Source organism: Dermochelys coriacea, chromosome 3 (assembly GCF_009764565.3).
Source record: "Dermochelys coriacea isolate rDerCor1 chromosome 3, rDerCor1.pri.v4, whole genome shotgun sequence".
Classification (NCBI taxonomy): Eukaryota; Metazoa; Chordata; order Testudines; family Dermochelyidae; genus Dermochelys; species Dermochelys coriacea.
In genome coordinates this window covers 17,932,085-17,952,846 of record NC_050070.1, presented here as the reverse complement: position 1 = coordinate 17,952,846, position 20,762 = coordinate 17,932,085, and the positions used below count along the sequence as shown (strand labels likewise).

The 20,762-nt window shown below is 42.7% G+C and overlaps 1 protein-coding gene across 1 annotated transcript in view; it reads right to left on the bottom strand.

Moving 5' to 3' along the window:
* Positions 1-20,762, bottom strand: part of ATAD2B (ATPase family AAA domain containing 2B) — a 180,933-nt gene that overhangs the window by 109,232 nt on the left and 50,939 nt on the right. The window contains 4 exon segments of the mRNA XM_043510164.1: positions 10,795-10,969; positions 12,737-12,852; positions 13,305-13,416; positions 15,638-15,736. Coding sequence (XP_043366099.1) covers positions 10,795-10,969; positions 12,737-12,852; positions 13,305-13,416; positions 15,638-15,736 — 502 coding nt within the window.

Below are 20,762 nucleotides of genomic sequence, written 5' to 3'. Positions count from 1 at the left end.
TAGATTACTCTTCTATTACTTTATAAGTATAATAAACACAATCAGTTTCTTGTCATGCTTTAGTTAGTTGCTGCTGGGTTTGTAGATGCTCCTTATAATTTTACAAATCTAAAGATATAAAAACAAGTTCAGAAACGGGCATTTTATGTCCAGGAATGTAGCCTTTTCTTCCTAACAAAATAAGTAAAGGGAATAATTTTTGTTTTCTTTACAGCCAGCCTTTAAGTAAAAAACAGGGTACTTTTGACTTTTTTTCTTCAAATAGTGGAACATTCCTAAAACATATACTTATAGTCTCCACTTGAGCAAGAGTATTTCCAACACAGTTAACTGACAGTTAAGTATTACATTTAAAAAAAAAATTGAGAGAAAATTCAAAGCAAGAAAAAAAAAAAAGCATTGGGGTTTAGATTTATTAGGAACTGGGGAAACTTTTGGGCTAGGGGGAGCCTATACAGGAAGGATGGGCTCCACCTAAACCAAAGTGGATCCAGACTGCTGGCACTTAACATTAAAAAGGTTGCAGAGATGTTTTTAAACTAAGAGATGGGGGAAAGCCGATTGCTGCCGAGGCGCACGTGGATCGAACAGATACTTCTCTTAGAGGAGAGTCTACTGGTAGAGATTTTCTAGGTTTTAGTCAGGAGAAGAGGATGGAAGAGGAGAAAGGATGGGCCAGATCAGATGAGAAACATTCACACAAGGAATCTGACACATCAGAAAAGGGCAGACAAATAAACAGTGACAAGTTTTTAAAGTGCTTGCACACAAATGCTAGGAGTCTAAATAATAAGATGGGTGAACTAGAGTGCCTTGTGTTAAAGGAGGATATTGATATAATAGCATCACAGAAACCTGGTGGAGTGAGGACAATCAATGCAACACAATCATTCCAGGGTACAAAATATATCGGAAGGATAGAACAGGTCATGCGGGGGGAGGGGAGCACTATATGTGAAAGAAAATGTATATCAAATGAAATAAAAATCTTAAATGAATCCACATGTTCCATAGAATCTCTATGGATAGTGTGGCAGAGCTCCAACCTTGTGCCCATGGGTCCCGCGCTTCCAGGCAGTTTATGCTAGCTTCAGAGGCTCACTGCAACCCTCCACGTAACCCTTCTCTCTCTCTAGGACCAGGGATACAGTCTACTGAGCCCTTTTCATCATAAGCCAGCAAGGAGGTTGGTGAGAGAACTCCCACAGTCTCTGTTGCTCCTATGGCCTCATGCCAAAACAGTTTAGCCTCCTGTCCTGATAGGGACCTGTTTTCCACTCCCAAGAGGTGTTTCTGTAGTGGTGGGTTGGGGGGAACCCGGGCCCGCCCTCTATTCTGGGTTCCAGCCCAGGGATTCTAATGGTAGCAGCTGTTGGCAGCCAACCTTTCACTGCCAGAGTTGCTACATTTCCCTGGGCCACTTCCCCACAGCTCTCCTGCTTCTCCCTTCTTCACCCTTACCTTAGGGCTCCCTTACCAATGACTTGAGGGTGTCTTCATTAACCAGCCCTTCAGCCGCACTTCCTCTCCTCTGGCTCCCTGGCTCTCCTCTGCCTGACTGGAGTGAGCCCTTTTATAGAATCAGAGGGGCCTTAATTAGAGTCAGGTGGTCACATTAGCTTAATGGCCTCACCTGACTCTTTGCAGGTTAATTGGAACCAGGTGTTCTCATTAGCCTGGATCAGCCCCTGCTCTGGTCCTCAGGGAACAGAAAACTGTTAATCCAATGGCCAGTATATCTGCCTTCTGCTACTCTGCTGTACCCAACTGGCCTAGGTCTATCACATATCCCTCCCCCCTGCTCAACACCAAGGGGTTGGGCAGCTTGGGATGCCAGAGAGTGTACATGTGATAAACCATTGGTGTTGCCATGGCGACTCCCTGCTCTGTGCTGTATGTGGAACTGGAAAGGTTGGAGGGATAAGAACTACCTGGTTACCCTTGTGTTCTTTTCCTTGTTCCTTTGCGTCCACTGAAGAGGGGCATGGTCACTCACAAGGATAAATCTGCGCCCCAGCAGGTAATAATGCAATGTTTCCACAGCCCATTTTACGGCGAGGCCCTCTCTCTCTCTACCACTGCGTATTTTTGTTCCCTTGGAAGGAGTTTCCTACTGAAGTAGAGAATTGGGTGTTCCTCTTCCCCAACCATCTGCAACAGGAAGGCCCCTAACCCCACCTCGGATGCATCTGTCTGAAGGATGAATGCCTTGGTGAAATCTGTGGCTATCAATATGGGGTTACTGCAGAGGGAAGTCCGTAGGTCTGTGAATGCCCTCTCTGCTGCATTGGACCATCTAACTGGATCAGGATCACGGGCCTTCATTAAGTCCGTTAGGGGATTTACCCTTCTGGCAAAATGGGGGATGAAATGCCGGTAATACCCCACCACCCCTAGAAATGCTTGGACCTGTTTCTTACGACTCAGCCGTGGCCAATTTTGGATGGCCTCTAACTTATTCAGTTGGGGTTTTACCAGACCTTTTCCTACCACGAAGCCAAGACATTTGGCCTCCATGAAACCTATGGCACACTTAACAGGGTTCGCCGTAAGGCCAGCTCGCCCGAAGGCATCAAGGACCGCCCCCACTTTTTCCAAGTGGGTCTCCCAGTCTGGGGTACGAATCACCATGTCATCCAAGTAGGCCGCAGCATAACTGGCATGGGGGCATAACAACTTGTCCATGAGGCACTGAAAGGTAGCTGGGGCCCCATGTAGTTCAAAAGGGAGGACCGTATATTGGAAGAGACCCTCTGGTGTGGAAAACGCCGTCTTTTCCTTTGCATCTTTGGCTAGGGGAATCTACCAGTACCCCTTTGTCAAATCTAGGGTTGTCAAGTACCGGGCACTCTTCAGACAGTCCACTAGTTCATCTATGCGGGGTATAGGGTAGGCATCAAACTGAGATCTCTCATTTAGTTGATGGAAGTCATTGCAGAACTTCGTCATGCCATCAGTTTTGGGCACCAACACTACTGGCCTGGACCACTGACTGTGGGATTCCCCGATGATTCCCCATCTCCAGCATTTTCCTGACTTCCGCTTTTATTTCCTCCCTTTTGGCTGCTGGTACCCAGTAGGGCCTCAGTTACTCTGGCCCCAGAATTCGTGATGATATGGTGATCTGTCCCGGTTGTGTGACCCGGCTTTGTCGAGAAAGCATCTTGATATTGGGCGATCATCTCAGATACCTGTTTTTTCTGGGCTGTCGTTAGATCAGGAGACACCCTCACCTGTTCAGGATTTTTGTTCCCTGGGTGCAGCTACTCTCGAACAACTGTGCATGCCTCTCGCGCATACCAGGGTTTCAGAAAGTTGACATGGTATATATGCTCTAGTTTTTGAAGTCCCGGTTGTTGCACCTTGTAATTTACTTCCCCTACAGGTTCGACTATTTCATAGGACCCTTGCCACTGGGCCAACAGCTTACTTTCAGCCGTGGGTACCAGTTCCATTACTCAGTCACCGGGCTGAAACTGACGAACCTTGGCTTGACAGTTGTAGTAGGTTCGCTGGGCCTCTTGGGCCTTCTCTAGGTGTTCCCTCACTATGGGAATGACCTGGGCTATCCAGTCTCTCATCCATAGTACGTGATGTATTATATTTTTCCTCTCACTGGGTTCCTCCTCCCAAATTTCCATGGTGATGTCCAGGATGCCTCGGGGGCTGCGTCTATACAACAGCTCAAAGGGGGAGAATCCGGTGGAAGCCTGGGGGACCTCATGGATGGCGAACATGAGGTACGGTAGTAGGTTGTCCCAATCTTTCCCATCCTAGCTTATCACCTTTATTATCATGGCCTTGAGGGTCCGGTTAAATCTTTCTACCAGACCATCGGTTTGTGGATGGTAAACTGAGGTCCGCAGGGTCTGGACATGGAGCAGGGAACACAGGTCCTTCATCAACTTGGACATGAATGGTGTTCCTGGTCTGTGAGGATTTCTTTTCGTAGCCCTATCCAGGCAAAGATTGCCACTAATTCTTTGGCAATGATCTTGGAAGCTGTGTTTCGTAAGGGGACAGCTTCTGGATACCGGGTTGCATAGTCTAGGATAACAAGCACATACTGGTGGCCTCGGGTTGTTTTCTCTAGTGACCCCACAAGATCCATGGTGATCTGTTCGAACGAAACTTCGATGATGGGCAGGGGTACCAGAGGAGCTCTTAGATTTGGATGAGGGCTGTGCAGCTGACATTCGGGGCAAGAGGCACAGTACCACCGGACATCTTCATGTACCCCCAGCCAGAAGAACCTGCGCAAGATTTGCACCTAGGTTTTCTCCACTCCCAGGTGCCCTCCAAAAAGGTGACTGTGAGAGAGGCTTAATATTGCCTTCTGGTGTTTCCAGGGTACTAGGAGCTGGTGTACCTCTTACTCCTGAATTTGCACAACCCGGTACAGAAGATTCTTCTTGATCACAAAATAAGGCCCTGGCCCCTCAGGTCTTTTCTTCTATAGGTACCCCATCTATCTCAGCCACCTCCTTCCTGGCGTTCTCATACCTTGGGTCTTCCACCTGGTCCCATCCAAAAGTCTCTCTCCTGGGCTTATCAGCCCGAACTCTGAGGGATCTCTCTCTGCCCTCTCGGCTGGCTCCATGAGGTTGGGATTGGAAGCTGTCTCTGACCCCTCCTCCGTCTTGGGGGGTTGTCCGTGTATGTCTGCCTACACAGGCAGCCCTCTGTCCTTGTATCAGGATTCGGGTACCCAAAGCCTTGGCCGCCCTTCTTTTTCTCTTGGTCTTCCTGCCTTTCCCTGGGACAGGGAATAGCTCCTGGGACATTTCCACGAAAAATGGGAGGTGACATTCTGCCATGGAAGCCTCCTGAAGTTCGGGGAGCTCCTTTCCCTCCAATTTCTCCAGTGGGAGCAAGTTTCCAAACCTGGGGAAATCTCTACCTATGAGCACAGGGTATGGGAGGTTTGGAACTACCCCTGCTTTCACCCCGGTGACATTTCCCTGAATTTCAATTTTCACTGGTATGATGGGGTAGTAACTAAAAATCCCATGGACACAGGTTACCCCCATATGCTTAAACTGCATTAACTGGCTGCGCTTCACTAATTTACCCAAAATTAGGGTGATAGCACTCCCCGAGTCTACAAGTGCCATGGTTTCTCATACCCCATTCAACTTTACCTGCCTTGTATACTTATGTGGGGTGATTGCAACCCCTACAATATTGAGTAGGCTGCATGGGTCTGCCCCATCCCCCACTGTGCCCCAACTCCCTGCACCCGTAACGCTTATAATTATTTCTAGATACTACTCTCCTATCACGTAGGTTAAGGGGTTTAGTCCCAGTGTCCCGTCCCCCCCACTCAGGCCTTTCTCCTCCTTCTGGGTTCCCGGCTGGTTTTCGGTCCCCCTCTTCTTCCACCTAGGACTCCCTGGGGATTTGGCTGCCTGACCCTCCAGGGTCAGAGTCGAGTGTTTGTTTTGTGAGGGACCTTCCTTGGGGAGTTGGGTCAATTTCCTGGCTGTCATCCGTCTTTCCACCAATGTGATCATTACCAAAGTCTCCAAAATCTCATTTGGGCTGCATGCCTCAGGCCATAGCCATTTCCGAGCAAGGTGTACGAGGTCGAATAGTTGGGACCTCGGAGGTTTATTTTCCCTGTATTTCCACTCCTGGAACCTCTGGGCCCATACCACTGACGTTACCCCTGATTGTGCTAGGATCTCTGTCCTCAGCGTCCTCGGTGGGCAGATCCAAGTAGGCCTTCTGGGCCCCTGGGCACAAAAAAGGGGCGAGAATGCTGGCCCACTGCTTCTGGGGCCACGCCGCACACTGAGCAGACCTTTCAAATGAGAGGAGATATGCCTCTATGTCATCCTCTGCTGTCATCTTTGGCAGACAACCGGTGGCCCTCAGGGTTCGGAACCCTGTACCTGGGTGGTGAGGATCGTCAGCTGGTCCATTACCTCGCGCAGGAGGGCTCGATCTTGGATTGCCTGGCTCATTAATAATTGGTTGGTTTCCTGCTGTAGCCTCATGGACTCCTGTTGCACCATCGCCTGAGCCCGGGTTGCCTCCTGCTGGGCCACCATGGCTTGCACCAGTGCTCTTACCACCTCCTCCATTGTGATATAAATGAAAACCCAAAACCAAAAACCCAAGTGCCTTTTTTTTTTTAATTAAAAAAACCTCTTTGTTCCACCACACTGTGAGCAATCACAATCCCACTCCTACCACCGGCTGTGCAGACCTCCAACCTTGTCCCCATGGGTCCCGCGCTTCCAGGCGGTTTATGCTAGCTTCAGAGGCTCACTGCAACCCTCCACGTAACCCTTCTCTCTCTCTAGGACCAGGGATACAGTCTACTGAGCCCTTTTCATCATAAGCCAGCAAGGAGGTTGGTGAGAGAACTCCCACAGTCTCTGTTGCTCCTATGGCCTCATGCCAAAACAGTTTAGCCTCCTGTCCTGATAGGGACCTGTTTTCCACTCCCAAGAGGTGTTTCTGTAGTGGTGGGTTGGGGGGAACCCGGGTCCGCCCTCTATTCTGGGTTCCAGCCCAGGGATTCTAATGGTAGCAGCTGTTGGCAGCCAACCTTTCACTGCCAGAGTTGCTACATTTCCCTGGGCCACTTCCCCACAGCTCTCCTGCTTCTCCCTTCTTCATCCTTACCTTAGCAATGACTTGAGGGTGTCTTCATTAACCAGCCCTTCAGCTGCACTTCCTCTCCTCTGGCTCCCTGGCTCTCCTTTGCCTGGCTGGTATTAGAGGGGACTTAATAGTATTAGAGAGGCCTTAGAGTTGGGTGGTCACATTAGCTTAATGGCCTCACTTGACTCTTTGCAGGTTAATTGGAGTCAGGTGTTCTCATTAGCCTCGAACAGCCCCTGCTCTGATCAGTCAGGGAACAGAAAACTTAATCTAGTGGCCAGTATATCTGCCTTCTGCTACTCTGCTGTACCAAACTGACCTGGGTCTATCACAACAGTAATTCCATGCTCTAATAAGGATATAACAGTAGGGATTTATTATCAACTCACCTGACCAGGACCGTGATAGTGATGACAATGAAATGCTAAGGGAGATTAGAGAGGCTATCAAAATAAAGAACTCTATAATAGTGGGGGATTTCAATTATCCCCATGTGCCCAGTCAATATGTCACCTCAGGACGAAATGCAGAGACAAAATTTCTTGATACTTTAAATGACTGCTTCTTGGAGCAACTGGTACAGGAACCCATAAGGCAACTCTCGATCTAGTTCTGCATGGAGTGCAGGATCTGGCCCAAGAGGTAACTATAACAGGACCGCTTGGAAACAGTGACCATAATATAACAACATTTAACATTCCTGTGGTGGGAAGAACACCTCAACAGCCCAATATTGTGGCATTTAATTTCAGAAAGGCGAACTATACAAAAATGAGGAGGTTAGTTAAACAGAAATTAAAAGGTACAGTGACTAGAGTGAAATCCCTGCAAGCTGCATGGACTCTTTTCAAATACACCATAATAGAGGCTCAACTTAAATGTATATCCCAAATTAAAAAACATAGTAAAAGAACTAAAAAAGAGCCACCGTGGCTTAACAACCATGTAAAAGAAGCAGTGAGAGATAAAAAGGCATCTTCTAAAAAGTGGAAGTCAAATCCTAGTGAGGTAAATAAAAAGGAGCATAAACACTGCCAAATTAAATGTAAAAATATGTCATAAGAAAAGCCAAAAAGGAGTTTGAAAAACAGCTAGCTACAAACTCAAAAGGTAATAACCTTGAATGTTTTTTTAAGTACATCAGAAGCAGGAAGCCTGCTAAAGAACCAGTGGGGCCCCTGGACGATCGAGATACAAAAGGAGCATTTAGACGATAAAGTCATTGCAGAGAAACTAAATGAATTCTTGGCTTCAGTCTTCACGGCTGAGGATGTTAGGGAGATTCCCAAACCTGAGCGTCTTTTGTAGACAAATCTGAGGAATTGTCACAGATTGAAGTGTCACTAGAGGAGGTTTTGGAATTAATTGAAAAATTTAACAGCAACAACTCACTGGGACTAGAGGGCATTCACTCAAGAGTTCTGAAAGAACTCAAATGTGAAATTGCAGAACTATAGTTTGTAACCTGTCCTTTAAATCATCTACTGTACCCAATGACTGGAAGATAGCTAATGTAACGCCAATATTTAAGGAGGGCTCTAGAGGTGATCCTGGCAATTACAGACCGGTAAGTCTAACATCAGTACTGGGCAAATTAGTTGAAACAATAGTAAAGAATAAAATTGTCAGACACATAGAAGAACATAAATTGTTGTGCAAAAGTCAACATGGCTTCTGTAAAGGGAGATCATGTCTTACTAATCTATCAGAGTTCTTTGAGGGGGTCAACAAACATGTGGACAAGGGGGATCCAGTGGACATAGTGTACTTAGATTTCCAGAAAGTCTTTGACAAGGTCCTTCACCAAAGGCTCTTTTGTAAATTAAGCTGTCATGGGATAAGAGGGACAATCCTTTCACGGATTGAGAAGTGGTTAAAGACAGGGAACAAAGAGCAGGAATAAATGGTAAATTTTCAGAATGGAGAGGGGTAACTAGTGGCGTTCCCCAAGGGTCAGTCCTAGGACATATCCTATTCATAAATGATCTGGAGAAAGGGGTAAACAGTGAGGTGGCAACGTTTGCAGATACTAAATTGCTCAAGATAGTTAAGACCAAAGCAGACTATGAAGAACTTCAAAAAGATCTCGCAAAACTAAGTGATTGAGCAACAAAATGGCAAATGAAATTTCATGTGGATAAATGTAAAGTAATGCACATTGAGAAAAATAACCCCAATTATACATACAATATGATGGGGGCTAATTTAGCTACAAACTAATCAGGAGAAAGATCTTGGAGTCATCGTGGATAGTTCTCTGAAGACGTCCACACAGTGTACAGCAGCAGTCAAAAAAGCAGACGGGATGTGGTACGCCCACATCTTGAATACTAAATACAAATGTGGTCCCCTCATCTCAAAAAAAGATATACTGGCTTTAGAAAAGGTTCAGAAAATGGCAACTAAAATGATTAGGGGTTTGGAACAGGTCCCATATGAGGAGATATTAAAGAGGCTAGGACTTTTCAGCTTGGAAAAGAGGAGATTAAGGGGGGATATGATAGAGGTATATAAAATCATGAGTCGTGTGGAGGAAGTGAATAAGGAAAAGTTATTTACTTGTTCCCATAATATAAGAACTAGGGGCCACCAATGAAATAATGGGCAGCAGGTTTAAAACAGATAAAAGGAAGTAGTTCTTCTTCTCACAGCACACAGTCAACCTGTGGAACTCCTTGCCTGAGGAGGTTGTGAAGGCTAGGACTATAACAGGTTTTAAAAGAGAACTGGATAAATTCATGGAGGTTAAGTCCATTAATGGCTATTAGCCAGGATGGATAAGGAATGGTGTCCCTAGCCTCTGTTTGTCAGAGGGTGGAGATGGATGGCACGAGAGAGATCACTTGATCATTACCTGTTAGGTTCACTCCCTCTGGGGCACCTGGCATTGGCCACTGTTGGTAGACAGGATACTGGGCTGGATGGATCTTTGGTCTGACCCAGTATTGCCATTCTTATGCTCATTGTTTTTGCCTTTAATGCTCTATGAGTCATGAAGACAGCCTCTACAATTGGTTTTCTACTTGTTTTATATTAGAAATACAGGGTGGAATTTTCAAAAGCCCTCAGCATTGGCCTAATATTGGAGCTATGCCAGTGCTGATCACTTTTGAAAATCCTCACTCAAAGCCCACGTTTCTCTCTTCTTGTTCAAGTACTAGAGAAAACTTTGGAGGAACTGGAATGCGACTTCACATCAGACAAACCTGAGTTTCAGTGCCACTAACCCTGAATTTCTGAGAGAAGGAATAACCACCACCAATAACATCCCTACGTCCTCCTTCCGGACCTGGGAAAGCTGCATCTTTCATCCTTCTGTGATACCATATTCCCATTTTTAACAAGAATGGCAAATCCTCCAAGAATAGAAAGTTTTAAAGATCAGACTTGATGTTTCTAATGTAAAACAAAAGCAAAATATTTTTAAAAGCTCTGAGGTGATGAAGGGCATAATCTTTTGTTTTGCTTTGCAGCCAGACTAAGTAAAAAAAAGGTACTTTCTGATTTTCCACTCGCACCTCTTACTGTCTGAAGTCTTCCGCCCCCCCCCCCACACACAGCCTAACTTGGAAAATATTAAATTACAAGTCTAAGTCTCTTAATTATAGAAAGCATCATATTTTTCTACAGTATTATATTTGTTTAAACTAAGTACCTATATCTGAAACCTGCATTTATGCAAGAGATTGGATTCCACTGTTTTACCTGAATCTCTCCCCACTCTATCATCCTCTCTAGCTGAATGAGTAAAGGATTGATCATACTAAAGTATCTGAAGCATACTCTCAAAGATACAATTCTGAAATCAATTTTTACCATAGTATACGCCATGAATATGCCAGCCAGACACCAGGTCAAATCATTCTGTTGCAATTTCTACCCACAGCCACCATGACAACTATGCTACTAGTAGTCCTGGACAGGTCTGGAAGCTCCCTCTTATATTTTTTTTTAATATATCCTGATTGATAAACACTTAGATACAATGCAATACAATTTCATCACTATTCCTCTACATTTTCATCTAAATTTAAAACTCTAGCAAATGCTTCCCCCTGTACTGCAATTTATATAAAAAAGTTTTCTTTTATCCAAAGACAATTTTGGCTGCATAAAACACATTGCAATGAAAAATATTATACAGAAAAAAAAAATATCAAAAGCATCTGAACAGCTTCTAACCTGATCGAAGAGAAGACGAAGTTGCCTTTCAGATTCACCAACCCACTTGCTGAGACAGTCTGCTCCTTTTCTCATAAAGAAAGCCACCTTTTTGTCTCCTTGACTGCATTCATTAGCTAGAGCTCTAGCTACCAAGGTTTTACCTGTTCCAGGTGGACCATAGAACAAACAGCCCCTGAAGATAAATGGATCAATATTATGATCACAAAATTTATTTTATGTCTGTTGTAAAACTTCAAGACAGGCAGCCCAGAGAAGAAAAAAAAAGACTAATCTTTTCGTCATTACTTGGCACATTTAAGTTGATCTTACAAAATCTAAGATGCCACAAACTAAAAGAAATGAAAAACTATTAAGCTGAGTCTTGTATTTTGTAATATTAGTTTTTTCTTCCTCATTTAAAATTGTGCTATATCAGAATTTAATTTTGTTTCCACATACATGTTTCATAACATGGAAAGTGCAAGTTTTGTTTCATACTTTCAAATTATTACATATTTGCTTTGTAAAGCACACAGTAATCAGGTGGATATTAAGAATCTAAAGGGTTATTTTATATCAGGTAAATACTTCAAATGTTAAGCCTGCAAAAACACCAGAGCTAGTTCACTGATATTTGCTTACATAGAAGTAGATTCTAATGCTAGTTTCTTAAAATTAAAAAAGTCTTTAATCAAATTCCCAAATTACAAAGTTTCCACATATCTTTTTAAGTTCCTCAAATGCCCGTCCATAAGGATTAAAACCAGAATACAAATGTTATTTAAAAGATTGCTTCCATAAAAGAAACACTGACATTCAATTTGACTTTAAACAAACCCACCAATTTTCATTACACTAAAAACAAAAGAATGCAGCTGGCTTAATCAAATTCGGGGGGAGGTTCTTTAATTTTTGTTTTTACAGGAACCTCAGTATTTCTAATAGCCTTCTTATAAAGCATGTATGCTCCTTTCATGTCTTCAAGTGATCACTTTTCTTCTTTACAAATAAGTTTTGACTAATGCCAGCATGACAGGAACAATACAGCTAGGGATTCCAGTCTACTTTGTACAACAACATTGTCAATTAAGTTCTATTTGCAGAAAAACCATGTTTATACTACCTGCTAATTTTTTTATTCTGCAACTTGGTTAAGTCAGAACAGTGTCTTTCACTTAAGACTCTCAGGTAGGAGGCAATTAATCATTTAAAAAATTTTCATGTTCTCCAGCTGATTCCTCCCACTCGTTTCCCCTACCCAGTTGAATCCTTCAATAGCAGGATGTCTGTTTTGGGACTTGTTAAACCAGCACAAAATTAGTAACAAAAACAGTTTGTGTGACTTGGCTGCCTCAAGTTCATTGAAAACCTGCTAGCAAAATCATCTTTTGCCCATTGCTTTAATACTTATCTGGCCATCAGTCATATCACAGACTCTATTCCACTGTGCATTAAACTTACTGTCCTTGTTTCAAGGCCCTGTATCACACACAGCCTTGACTAATTCTCTGATCTGGTCTCCTCTAGCGTCCTCTCAAACCTGCTCTGTCAATAACACCAGTTCAATAACTCTTTTGTCTCCTTTTTTCAGAACTGTCTCCATGCCATCATGCTGCTGATTATGACTGGAAACATGCTTCCAAAATGAATGTCAAAGCTCCAACCTTCACCTCATTGGAAAAAAAAAAGTTCACTTCTGCAGCAGCCTGCAAAAAACTATTTCTCTAATTAAACCGCAAAAGATACACCTGCCTCCTACAAGTAAAAGAGATAATTTATTTCTGCAATCCACTTCTTTCCTCTCTAATCCTGGTGTATAGTATAATCCCCACTTGTCTAACCATCTTTTGTCCTTGTGTGCTCTTCAGAGAAAAGACGAGTCTTCTACATGTTATCCTATTAAATATTTTTGTGGGGTGCAATAAAAAAAAACCCAGCAACAAAGAATAAATCCACCTACCTTGGTGGCTGAATTTTGAATTTTTCAAAGATTTCTGGATAGAGAAGAGGAAACACTACCATTTCCTTTAATGCATGGATATGGTGGCTCAATCCACCTATGCTATCAAAACGCACCTAAGAAAACACAAAACATGTAAAGCAACAACTTTCCAAAATAGAACTTCTTATTTTTAACATAGCATGTATTCAAAAACGTATGTTACTAAAACAGTAAAGTTTTCTCAAACTTAAAAATTCAAAGAATCCACTGACTTTTAGAAATGCAATTATGTTTAGAGATAACCAGCAGAAGAAAAATATATTGTGAATATGACCTGTTTGCTTCTTTATGATGCACTCTACTAGAGAATTACACACAGACCAAAAGCAAGTGCTTTCTGGCCCAAACTTGGTGTATGGACAACACTGGGTGAACAGACAGACTAGTTAATAGCAACACATTGAGAGTTTATTTTGCATGCACTTCAACTCTGATTTTCACAAAGCTGCCAATTAGGATTTCTGATTAATCTTCGTTATCTCAAATGCATAATATAAAAAAAGAGACAAGTCTTAATAAAATTTACCGATTTGTCAAGAATCATTGGATCTACATCTGCCAAACTTGCACCAACTTTTACTCGTTCTCGCAGGATTCCACTGGCTAAGTCTTCTGCTCTGAAATTCATAGGCAGACATCTGTTCGACAAAAGCAAGCAATTTAGGTTGATGTTGAATACATCAGCAATAAAACAAGTAAAGATGGCTGTAAATGTCAGAACTAGAAGATTAAGATACTAGTGCAGCTATTCCTCTCAAGCAAAATCAACATTAAGCTAAACAAGTTTGTTCCTGTCCCCTTCAACTTGACCCAACATATTTAAGATTATGATTCTTAAAACTACAAAGCAATTTTCAGTAACAGTGGTGAAATTAAGTAACAGTGGGTTAAGATAATATGAATGAAAAAGAAAGAACAAAAGCAGACACTCTCCTATGGAGCATGAAGAGTGAAGAAGAGTGGGAAAAAAACCACATTCCAGGGCTGTCAAAATAATCAAAATTAAAGAGGACTAGAATGACCAAGATACTGTTCTTTAGTAATGACAGCCTGACGTACAAAGAGGTTCCTAAAATACAATGAAGATAACTTTATGATTCAAGATGCAGAACCCAACCACAAAAGCTGTACTAAGATATATTTCTTAACCAACAAACAACACCCAACCCAACTAGGTGTAAACATGAAAACAAAGGAGAGCCTTACAATAAAGCAATCACAGCTACTTAAATTTAGAGTGGTAAGGAAAGGGTTCACAGAAAGAAGCAGTCAAGAAAAACATATCTTGAAGAATGAATAAAACTAATTAATCCCTAATGAGAGGAAATTTGACCTACAAGGATTATTTTAACTTGTGCATGCTTATTTAACTTCTTTATGAAGTATAAAGAAGCCCTGAAAACCTTATCATCTAAGGAGACATGATGATACGAGGAAGAATACAAACACAGAGGGAACAGGTTGGGAGCCAGGAGGACAAGACAAAGTGCTCTTAGGCGATTATGTACCTTTTTTTGTTTGTTTTTTATAAAGACATTCTGGTTCTTAAAGAGTTTGTTCATTTTTTTTTTCTTAAAATGATTTCAAGGTTCTTCAGGATGGAAGAGGGAGAGAAAGGAATGGCATGGTGGTGAGAAGAGGATGACGATGATCAGCAGAAGGAAGAGGAGATGGAGACAGAGAGCTTTGCTGACACAGTTTTTGTACTGATATAGTTAAAACAGCACAACCCTCTACCATCAGCAGAATTATATCACTATTTAGGTGTTTATCTTGGTATTACTTATAGAGATCCAAGAATTGCGTGGGGATCTGTGCTGAGAAGGAGAGGAAGGGAAGAGACAGGGAGTTCAAGGTAGAAAGAGAGAGAGAGGGGAGATGCAGGAATGAATGAGGGAAAGTAAGATGTGAGAGGAACATGGAGAGTGAGCTGGAAGTACGGGGGAGGGAGAGTATTGTATTGGTAGGTGAAGCTGCCAGACCGGGTAAGAACAGATCTGCTGGAAAGGGTGGAGAGTGTCCATCTAAAATGCAAGTAGAAATCTGAAGAATATGAAACAAGAAAGATTTGGTTGGCACCCAGTGTCACGGCTGGAAAAGACCTCCATGGGGATGGGGCTTTAAGACAACTCCAAGAACTCATACTGCTTGTCTACAGCCTACAGAAGTATAAGCAACAAAGAGGGTCTTGGGGCCCCAGACAGCCCCCCAGTCTAGTAACAGGACCTATTCAGCCCTATCTGATAAAATGAGGAATTTGTTAATTTCTGTGTTAAGTTATCACCAGAGTACATCTTAGATTGGGTTGGCCAACCTGAGCCTGAGAAGGAGCCAGAATTTACCAATGTAAATTGCCAAAGAGCCACAGTAATACGTCAGCAGCCCCCCATCAACTCCCACCCCCCCGCTCCCAGTGCCTCCCACCCACCAGCAGCCCCGCCGATCAGCACCTTCCCCTCCCTCCCCACACCTCCTGATCAGCTGTTTCATGGCATGCAGGAGACTCTGGGGGGGAGGAGCGAGGGCACGGCAGGCTCAGGGGAGGGGGCAGAGCCTGTGGCAGAGCCAGGGGTTGATCAATGAGCACTTCAGTATTATATTGCATTATCTGTTCAGTAATATATTTGTATATTATATATATAGTAATATTTGTTCAGTAACTAAAACAACCCCCCCCCTCATTCTTCTGCTGTAAGTTAAATTTATTGGAGTTTCATAGGTAAGCGGTAACTTTTCTAAATAATTTTCTGAATCAAACTATCACTTGTCACACTAACTAGACTATTACACCATAATTCTGCTTTTTCCTGCCAGGTCCATATAAACTGGCCCTCCCAAAGACTCAGCAAGAGGCGATACCTGTTCCTTGCTCTGGCCATGCTCTTAGACTTTCTCCTTTCAAAGCGTTCTTCATCTGAAGAGGTTGTATCACTGCTATGAATGGCATGTTTCTTTCTCCTATTTAAAGAACAAAATAAACATGCAGCTAACAATGCATTTCACTTTTTTTAAAAAAATGTTAAAACAAAATAAAAAGGATGTATGTAACACTGTTCAAGTCTAGCAGACATTTTAGCAACTTTTTGTTCCATAAATAGTTGACATATCAAAACAGTCCAAGAGTGAAATTTCTGTCTTCTTATATTTATTCCACAGATGTCTGATTCCAACTTGAACATTTCTGAGAGGGAAGAAAGCCCTAGGGACATTCTGTGGCTCATTCCACATCACCAAAATGGAAAAGTGAGCGATAATATCAAACATTTTCAGAGTTTAAGATTTCTAATGGACCTGTCATCTGATAAAACCACCAAGCTACATTGCTTCTCTCTCTCTGAAGCTAATGGAACACAAACACCAAGAGTATAATATCTTATCTATTTAAATTCCTTCTTTTTAAATTCCAGAGTTCTTATAAGTCTTATAGTCTGTTTCTTTTTCTAAATGCTTTTCATACTGAACAGTAAAATATTTTTAGAAATTGTTTATATTGTATTTGCAATTCTGAAGAAAAATAAAAATAAAATGTGCAATACAGGTTATTGTTCAAAATCCATACAGGTAACTTTTCTTCATTTTAGTACAGTAATCTAGAGAACTCTTTGAAAAGACTGGGAGCTGTATTATATCCTAGACAAACATATAAAAATAGACAAATGCAGTTTGAATTTAGGCTGCTAAAAAAAGTTGTTTCATTTATATATTTGTATGAAGTAACAGAAGCATCTGGCTGCTGGACAGAGTAGCCAGAAATGTAACTGTCAAGGATCTTTCAGTGGATCTAGAGTTCTATCACCTATATGAATGTGGTAATTGCATTTTTTCAGCTATTCTAGCTGAGACACAAATAAAGCCAGCCAAATTCAACAATCTGACCACCAAGAGAAATCAGACAGGAAAGTATGTCACTATGGCCAGTTTTTAATGGAAGACTCTACAACAGCATTAAACAGGATAAAATGGAAAGAAAGTAGACCAGATAAAGTCTACTACAGGGAGGCAGTGATCAGTGTCTTTGGTATCCCTGCCATAAATTTGGAATCTAAGAGAAATTAATACCATCTTAAAGAGGACTATGGCTTAAATACATAATGCCTCCAACCAGTCTTTTTTCTTACAGACACAAGGAAAGTATAGAGAAGAAATGGTTACTTATCCTGGGCAGTAACAGTAGTTCTTCAAGATGTCTCTCTCTATGGGTGCTCCAGGCTAGGTGTGCTAGCACCCCCTGCGTCTTTGATCGGAGATTTCTCATAGAAGAGTTTGTTCAGCCTGCACATACATGCTAGTCAGCCTCATGCCCCATGCCGTTGTTACACAGCACTGCACGGGCAAACCGATCTCAGATCCTTCTCTACCGCAAAGCTCTATAGCAGAGAGGAAGGAGAATGGGTAGTGGAGCACCAATAGGAACACATCTTGAAGAACCAGTTACTGCACAGGGTGAGTAACCATTTATTTGAGTAATATCCCTATGGGTGCTCCGCTCTAGTGACTACCCAAGCAATTCCCAAGCAATTTAAGGCAGGGGCAGCTTTGGAGTTGAGTGCAGTGCCGAAGATACTACAGCCTAGCCAAACACAGTAGCAGCAGTGTCACAAGTTATAGCAATGTTCAGCAAACATATGTGTAGATACCGAAGTAGTAGCCTCACATACCTAAATATGCAAAAAGAAAAGGAGTACTTGTGGCACCTTAGAGACTAAAATTTATTAGAGCATAAGCTTTCGTGAGCTACAGCTCACTTCATCGGATGCATCCGATGAAGTGAGCTGTAGCTCACGAAAGCTTATGCTCTAATAAATTTGTTAGTCTCTAAGGTGCCACAAGTACTCCTTTTCTTTTTGCGAATACAGACTAACACGGCTGCTACTCTGAAACATACCTAAATATGGGAATATTCTTGAGGAATGCCACAGAGGTGGAAATGAACCTTGTAGAAGGAGTACATATATTCAAAGGTGTTTGAATATCACAACATTCGTAGCTAGACTTAATGGGAGCCAGATACCCACTTGGAAAGTTTTTGATTAGAGATTGCAGACCCTTCTGACTTATCTGCATGTCTTTCTGAAGGGCTTTGTCCTATCCAAATAGAAGACCAGGGCTCCCCTGATGTCCAGGATGTGCAGCAGTGCCTCCTGGTTATCTAGATGCGGTTTGGGGTGGAAGACTGGCAGGTGAATCAGTTGGTTAATATGAAACTCAGAAGAAATTTTAGGTAAAAATTTGGGATGGAGTTGCAACGTAATCTTATCCTTAAAAAAAAAAATACTGTGAAAGGGAGCATGCCATCAGGGCCCCTATTTCCCCAAACTGTCATGTCAATGTGATGGATATCAGGAATGCCTTCTTCACTGATGAACAGAGCAGTGAGCAAGTAGCCATTGACTCAAACAGTAGTCTTCTGAGGCATTTATGGACCAGAATGAGGTCCCAATCAGGAGCTGGACTGGTGGATAAAGATTTCCAAGTCCCCTGAGGAATCTCGCTGATGGCAAAGATGGGGGGGGGGCGGGGAGAGCCGTGATGGCTACCAGGTAGGCTCTTATGGGGCTCATCAATAGTCCTGACCTTTTTAGAGTCAGGATGTAGTCCAGTATATCTTGCAGCAATGAGGTCACATCAACAGACAAATCTTGTCCATTTTTGAGAGTGTGTAGCAAATAGACTGTTACCTGCTCAGAGTAAGTAAAGAGTACTACTAAAAAGCAGAAAGTCTCTAACACTGTGAATCATCAACCAACCATGTTTTGAGAAGAAGCACTGTGATATAGAGGTGAAGGAGGTTCCTGCCTTCCTAGAAGAGGAAATGAGGAGCGTCATGAAGAGTGATTGGTGACCAAACAGCCAGCTGTATAAGGTAAGGAAACCACATTTGTCTGGGCCAAGTCATAACCATTTGGATGACTGACTTTTTTTTTTTTTATTTTGAGCATAACTTTGGCTTTTAGAGGAGTTGGTGGGAACGCACACAGGAGAGTTGACGACCAATGAAGGTAAAAATCATCCCACAAGGATTGGTGACCCAGTCCACCTCTTGAGCAAAACTGGGTACACGTCTTGTTTAACTCTGTGGAGAACAAGTGGGTGCCCCATTGGTGGAATATGTGGTGTAATATACTGGGGTCTATTTCCCACTTATGATCTTGAAAGAATGCTAAGTGCATCCATGGTCACATTCTCAACCCCTGCAAGATAGGCCACTGTGATGATGATCTGGTTGCATATGCACCAATTTCAAAGCTTGACAGTCTTGTCGCAGAAGGAGGGGGGGGGGATCTTGCTTCTCCTTGCCAACTGATGTAAAACATGCATGATAAGTTGTCCATTATGATCTTTATGTGTTTGACCCTGATAAGTGGTAAAAACTGGAGACAGGGACATCTGACCGCTCTGAGTTCCAGGAGGTTGATGTGTAGCATAGTCTCTTGCAATGTCCCACTCACCCTGAGTCGTGTGAGTGTTTAGAGCTGAACTCCTCACTTTAACAGAGAGGCATCCATCATTGATGACTGTCCATTGCGGGAAGATGTGCAAATGGGACTCCCGCACACACATTGTGATGGTCTTTCCATCAGTTGAGGGATTGTTTTACAGAGGTGGGTATGGAAAAAAGCATATTTAAATGGCATCTGGTGAATAAACAGTTCTGAGCCACCCTTGAAGGCAGCGCATTCTGAGTTTTGAGTGTTCTATGACAAAGGTGCTGGCTGCCACGTGCCCCAGCAACTGAAGACTGTTCTTGACTGGAGTTTGGGGGCTGAACTTATTTATGTTGGCTATGCTGGAAAGGGCCACAAAGCTGTGCGGAGAAAGGAAGGTTCTTCCTGTTACTGAATCAAGACGTACCTGCACAGGGGTCAAAGTGAATTTTTGAATGTTCAGTTGCAGGCCCAATTCAAAGAAGAGATCTATCACCTCGGAAGTTACCTGAGCCAGTGGTTCCAGGGAGCGACCTTTCAGCAGCTACTTGTCCAGGTATGGGACTACTAAAATACCTTTCCTATGGAGCTGTATTGCTACTTCTGACATAACTTTTCAAAAGTGCCTCAAGGCAGACGACAGTCAAAAGGAGTGCACTCAGTACTGAAAGTGGTCCTGGCCAACAGTGAAACGTAGGTGTGACACTGGCAGACCAGGTCATACCAGAGTGTATTCAGTCCAATTCACTTGTGTATTGGTATAGATCAAAGTGATTGTTGAAAGTAGAAGAGTGCATTTGATGTTTAGACTTCATGAAACTAATGGGACGTTACTTGCGCTGTATACCCCTGTAACTAAAATAAGCCATCAAAGAAGCCGTGTGGAATGCTAATGAAAGACTAACAGAAAAGTGCTAATTCCAAAGAAAGTGGCCATTGTGTGCGATAACCAGAGGTCAAAAGACTCAAAGTGCATTCCTCACTCACCGCCATCAAAGGAAAAGCCCACATGGGCTCAGCTGGTTTTCTGTCAAAAGAAGTATGGATTCAAGGAAATATGTTTCATCTCTGGACTCTTACAGGGAAATATATCAGATGCAAAGCAGAGGTCCTCAGAGACAATCTGGGTACCCTGAAAAGACTCTGCAACCATTTGGAATTACAAACAGTGACTCACCCATATTTTATAGATATAAAAAACTTCAAATAACTCATTTCCTTTTCTTAGCTAATAAATCTTTAGTTAATTTACTATAGAATTGGTTGCCAGTGTTGTCTTTGTTGTAAGATCTGGAGTACCAACTGATCTGAGGTAAGTGACCGGTCTATGGGACTGGGAGCAACCTGATGTGGTATGGATTTTGGTTTAACTGACCATTAGTTCAGTTTGTCTGAGTGGCAAGACAGACTGGAGAGTTTAAAGGGAAGCAGTCAGGGCAAAAGACCTATCTGGCTTCAAGATTAAACTCGATAAGTTTATGGAGGAGTGGTATGATGGGATAATGTGATTTTGGCAATTAATTGATCTTTAACTATTTATGGTAAATAGGCCCAATGGC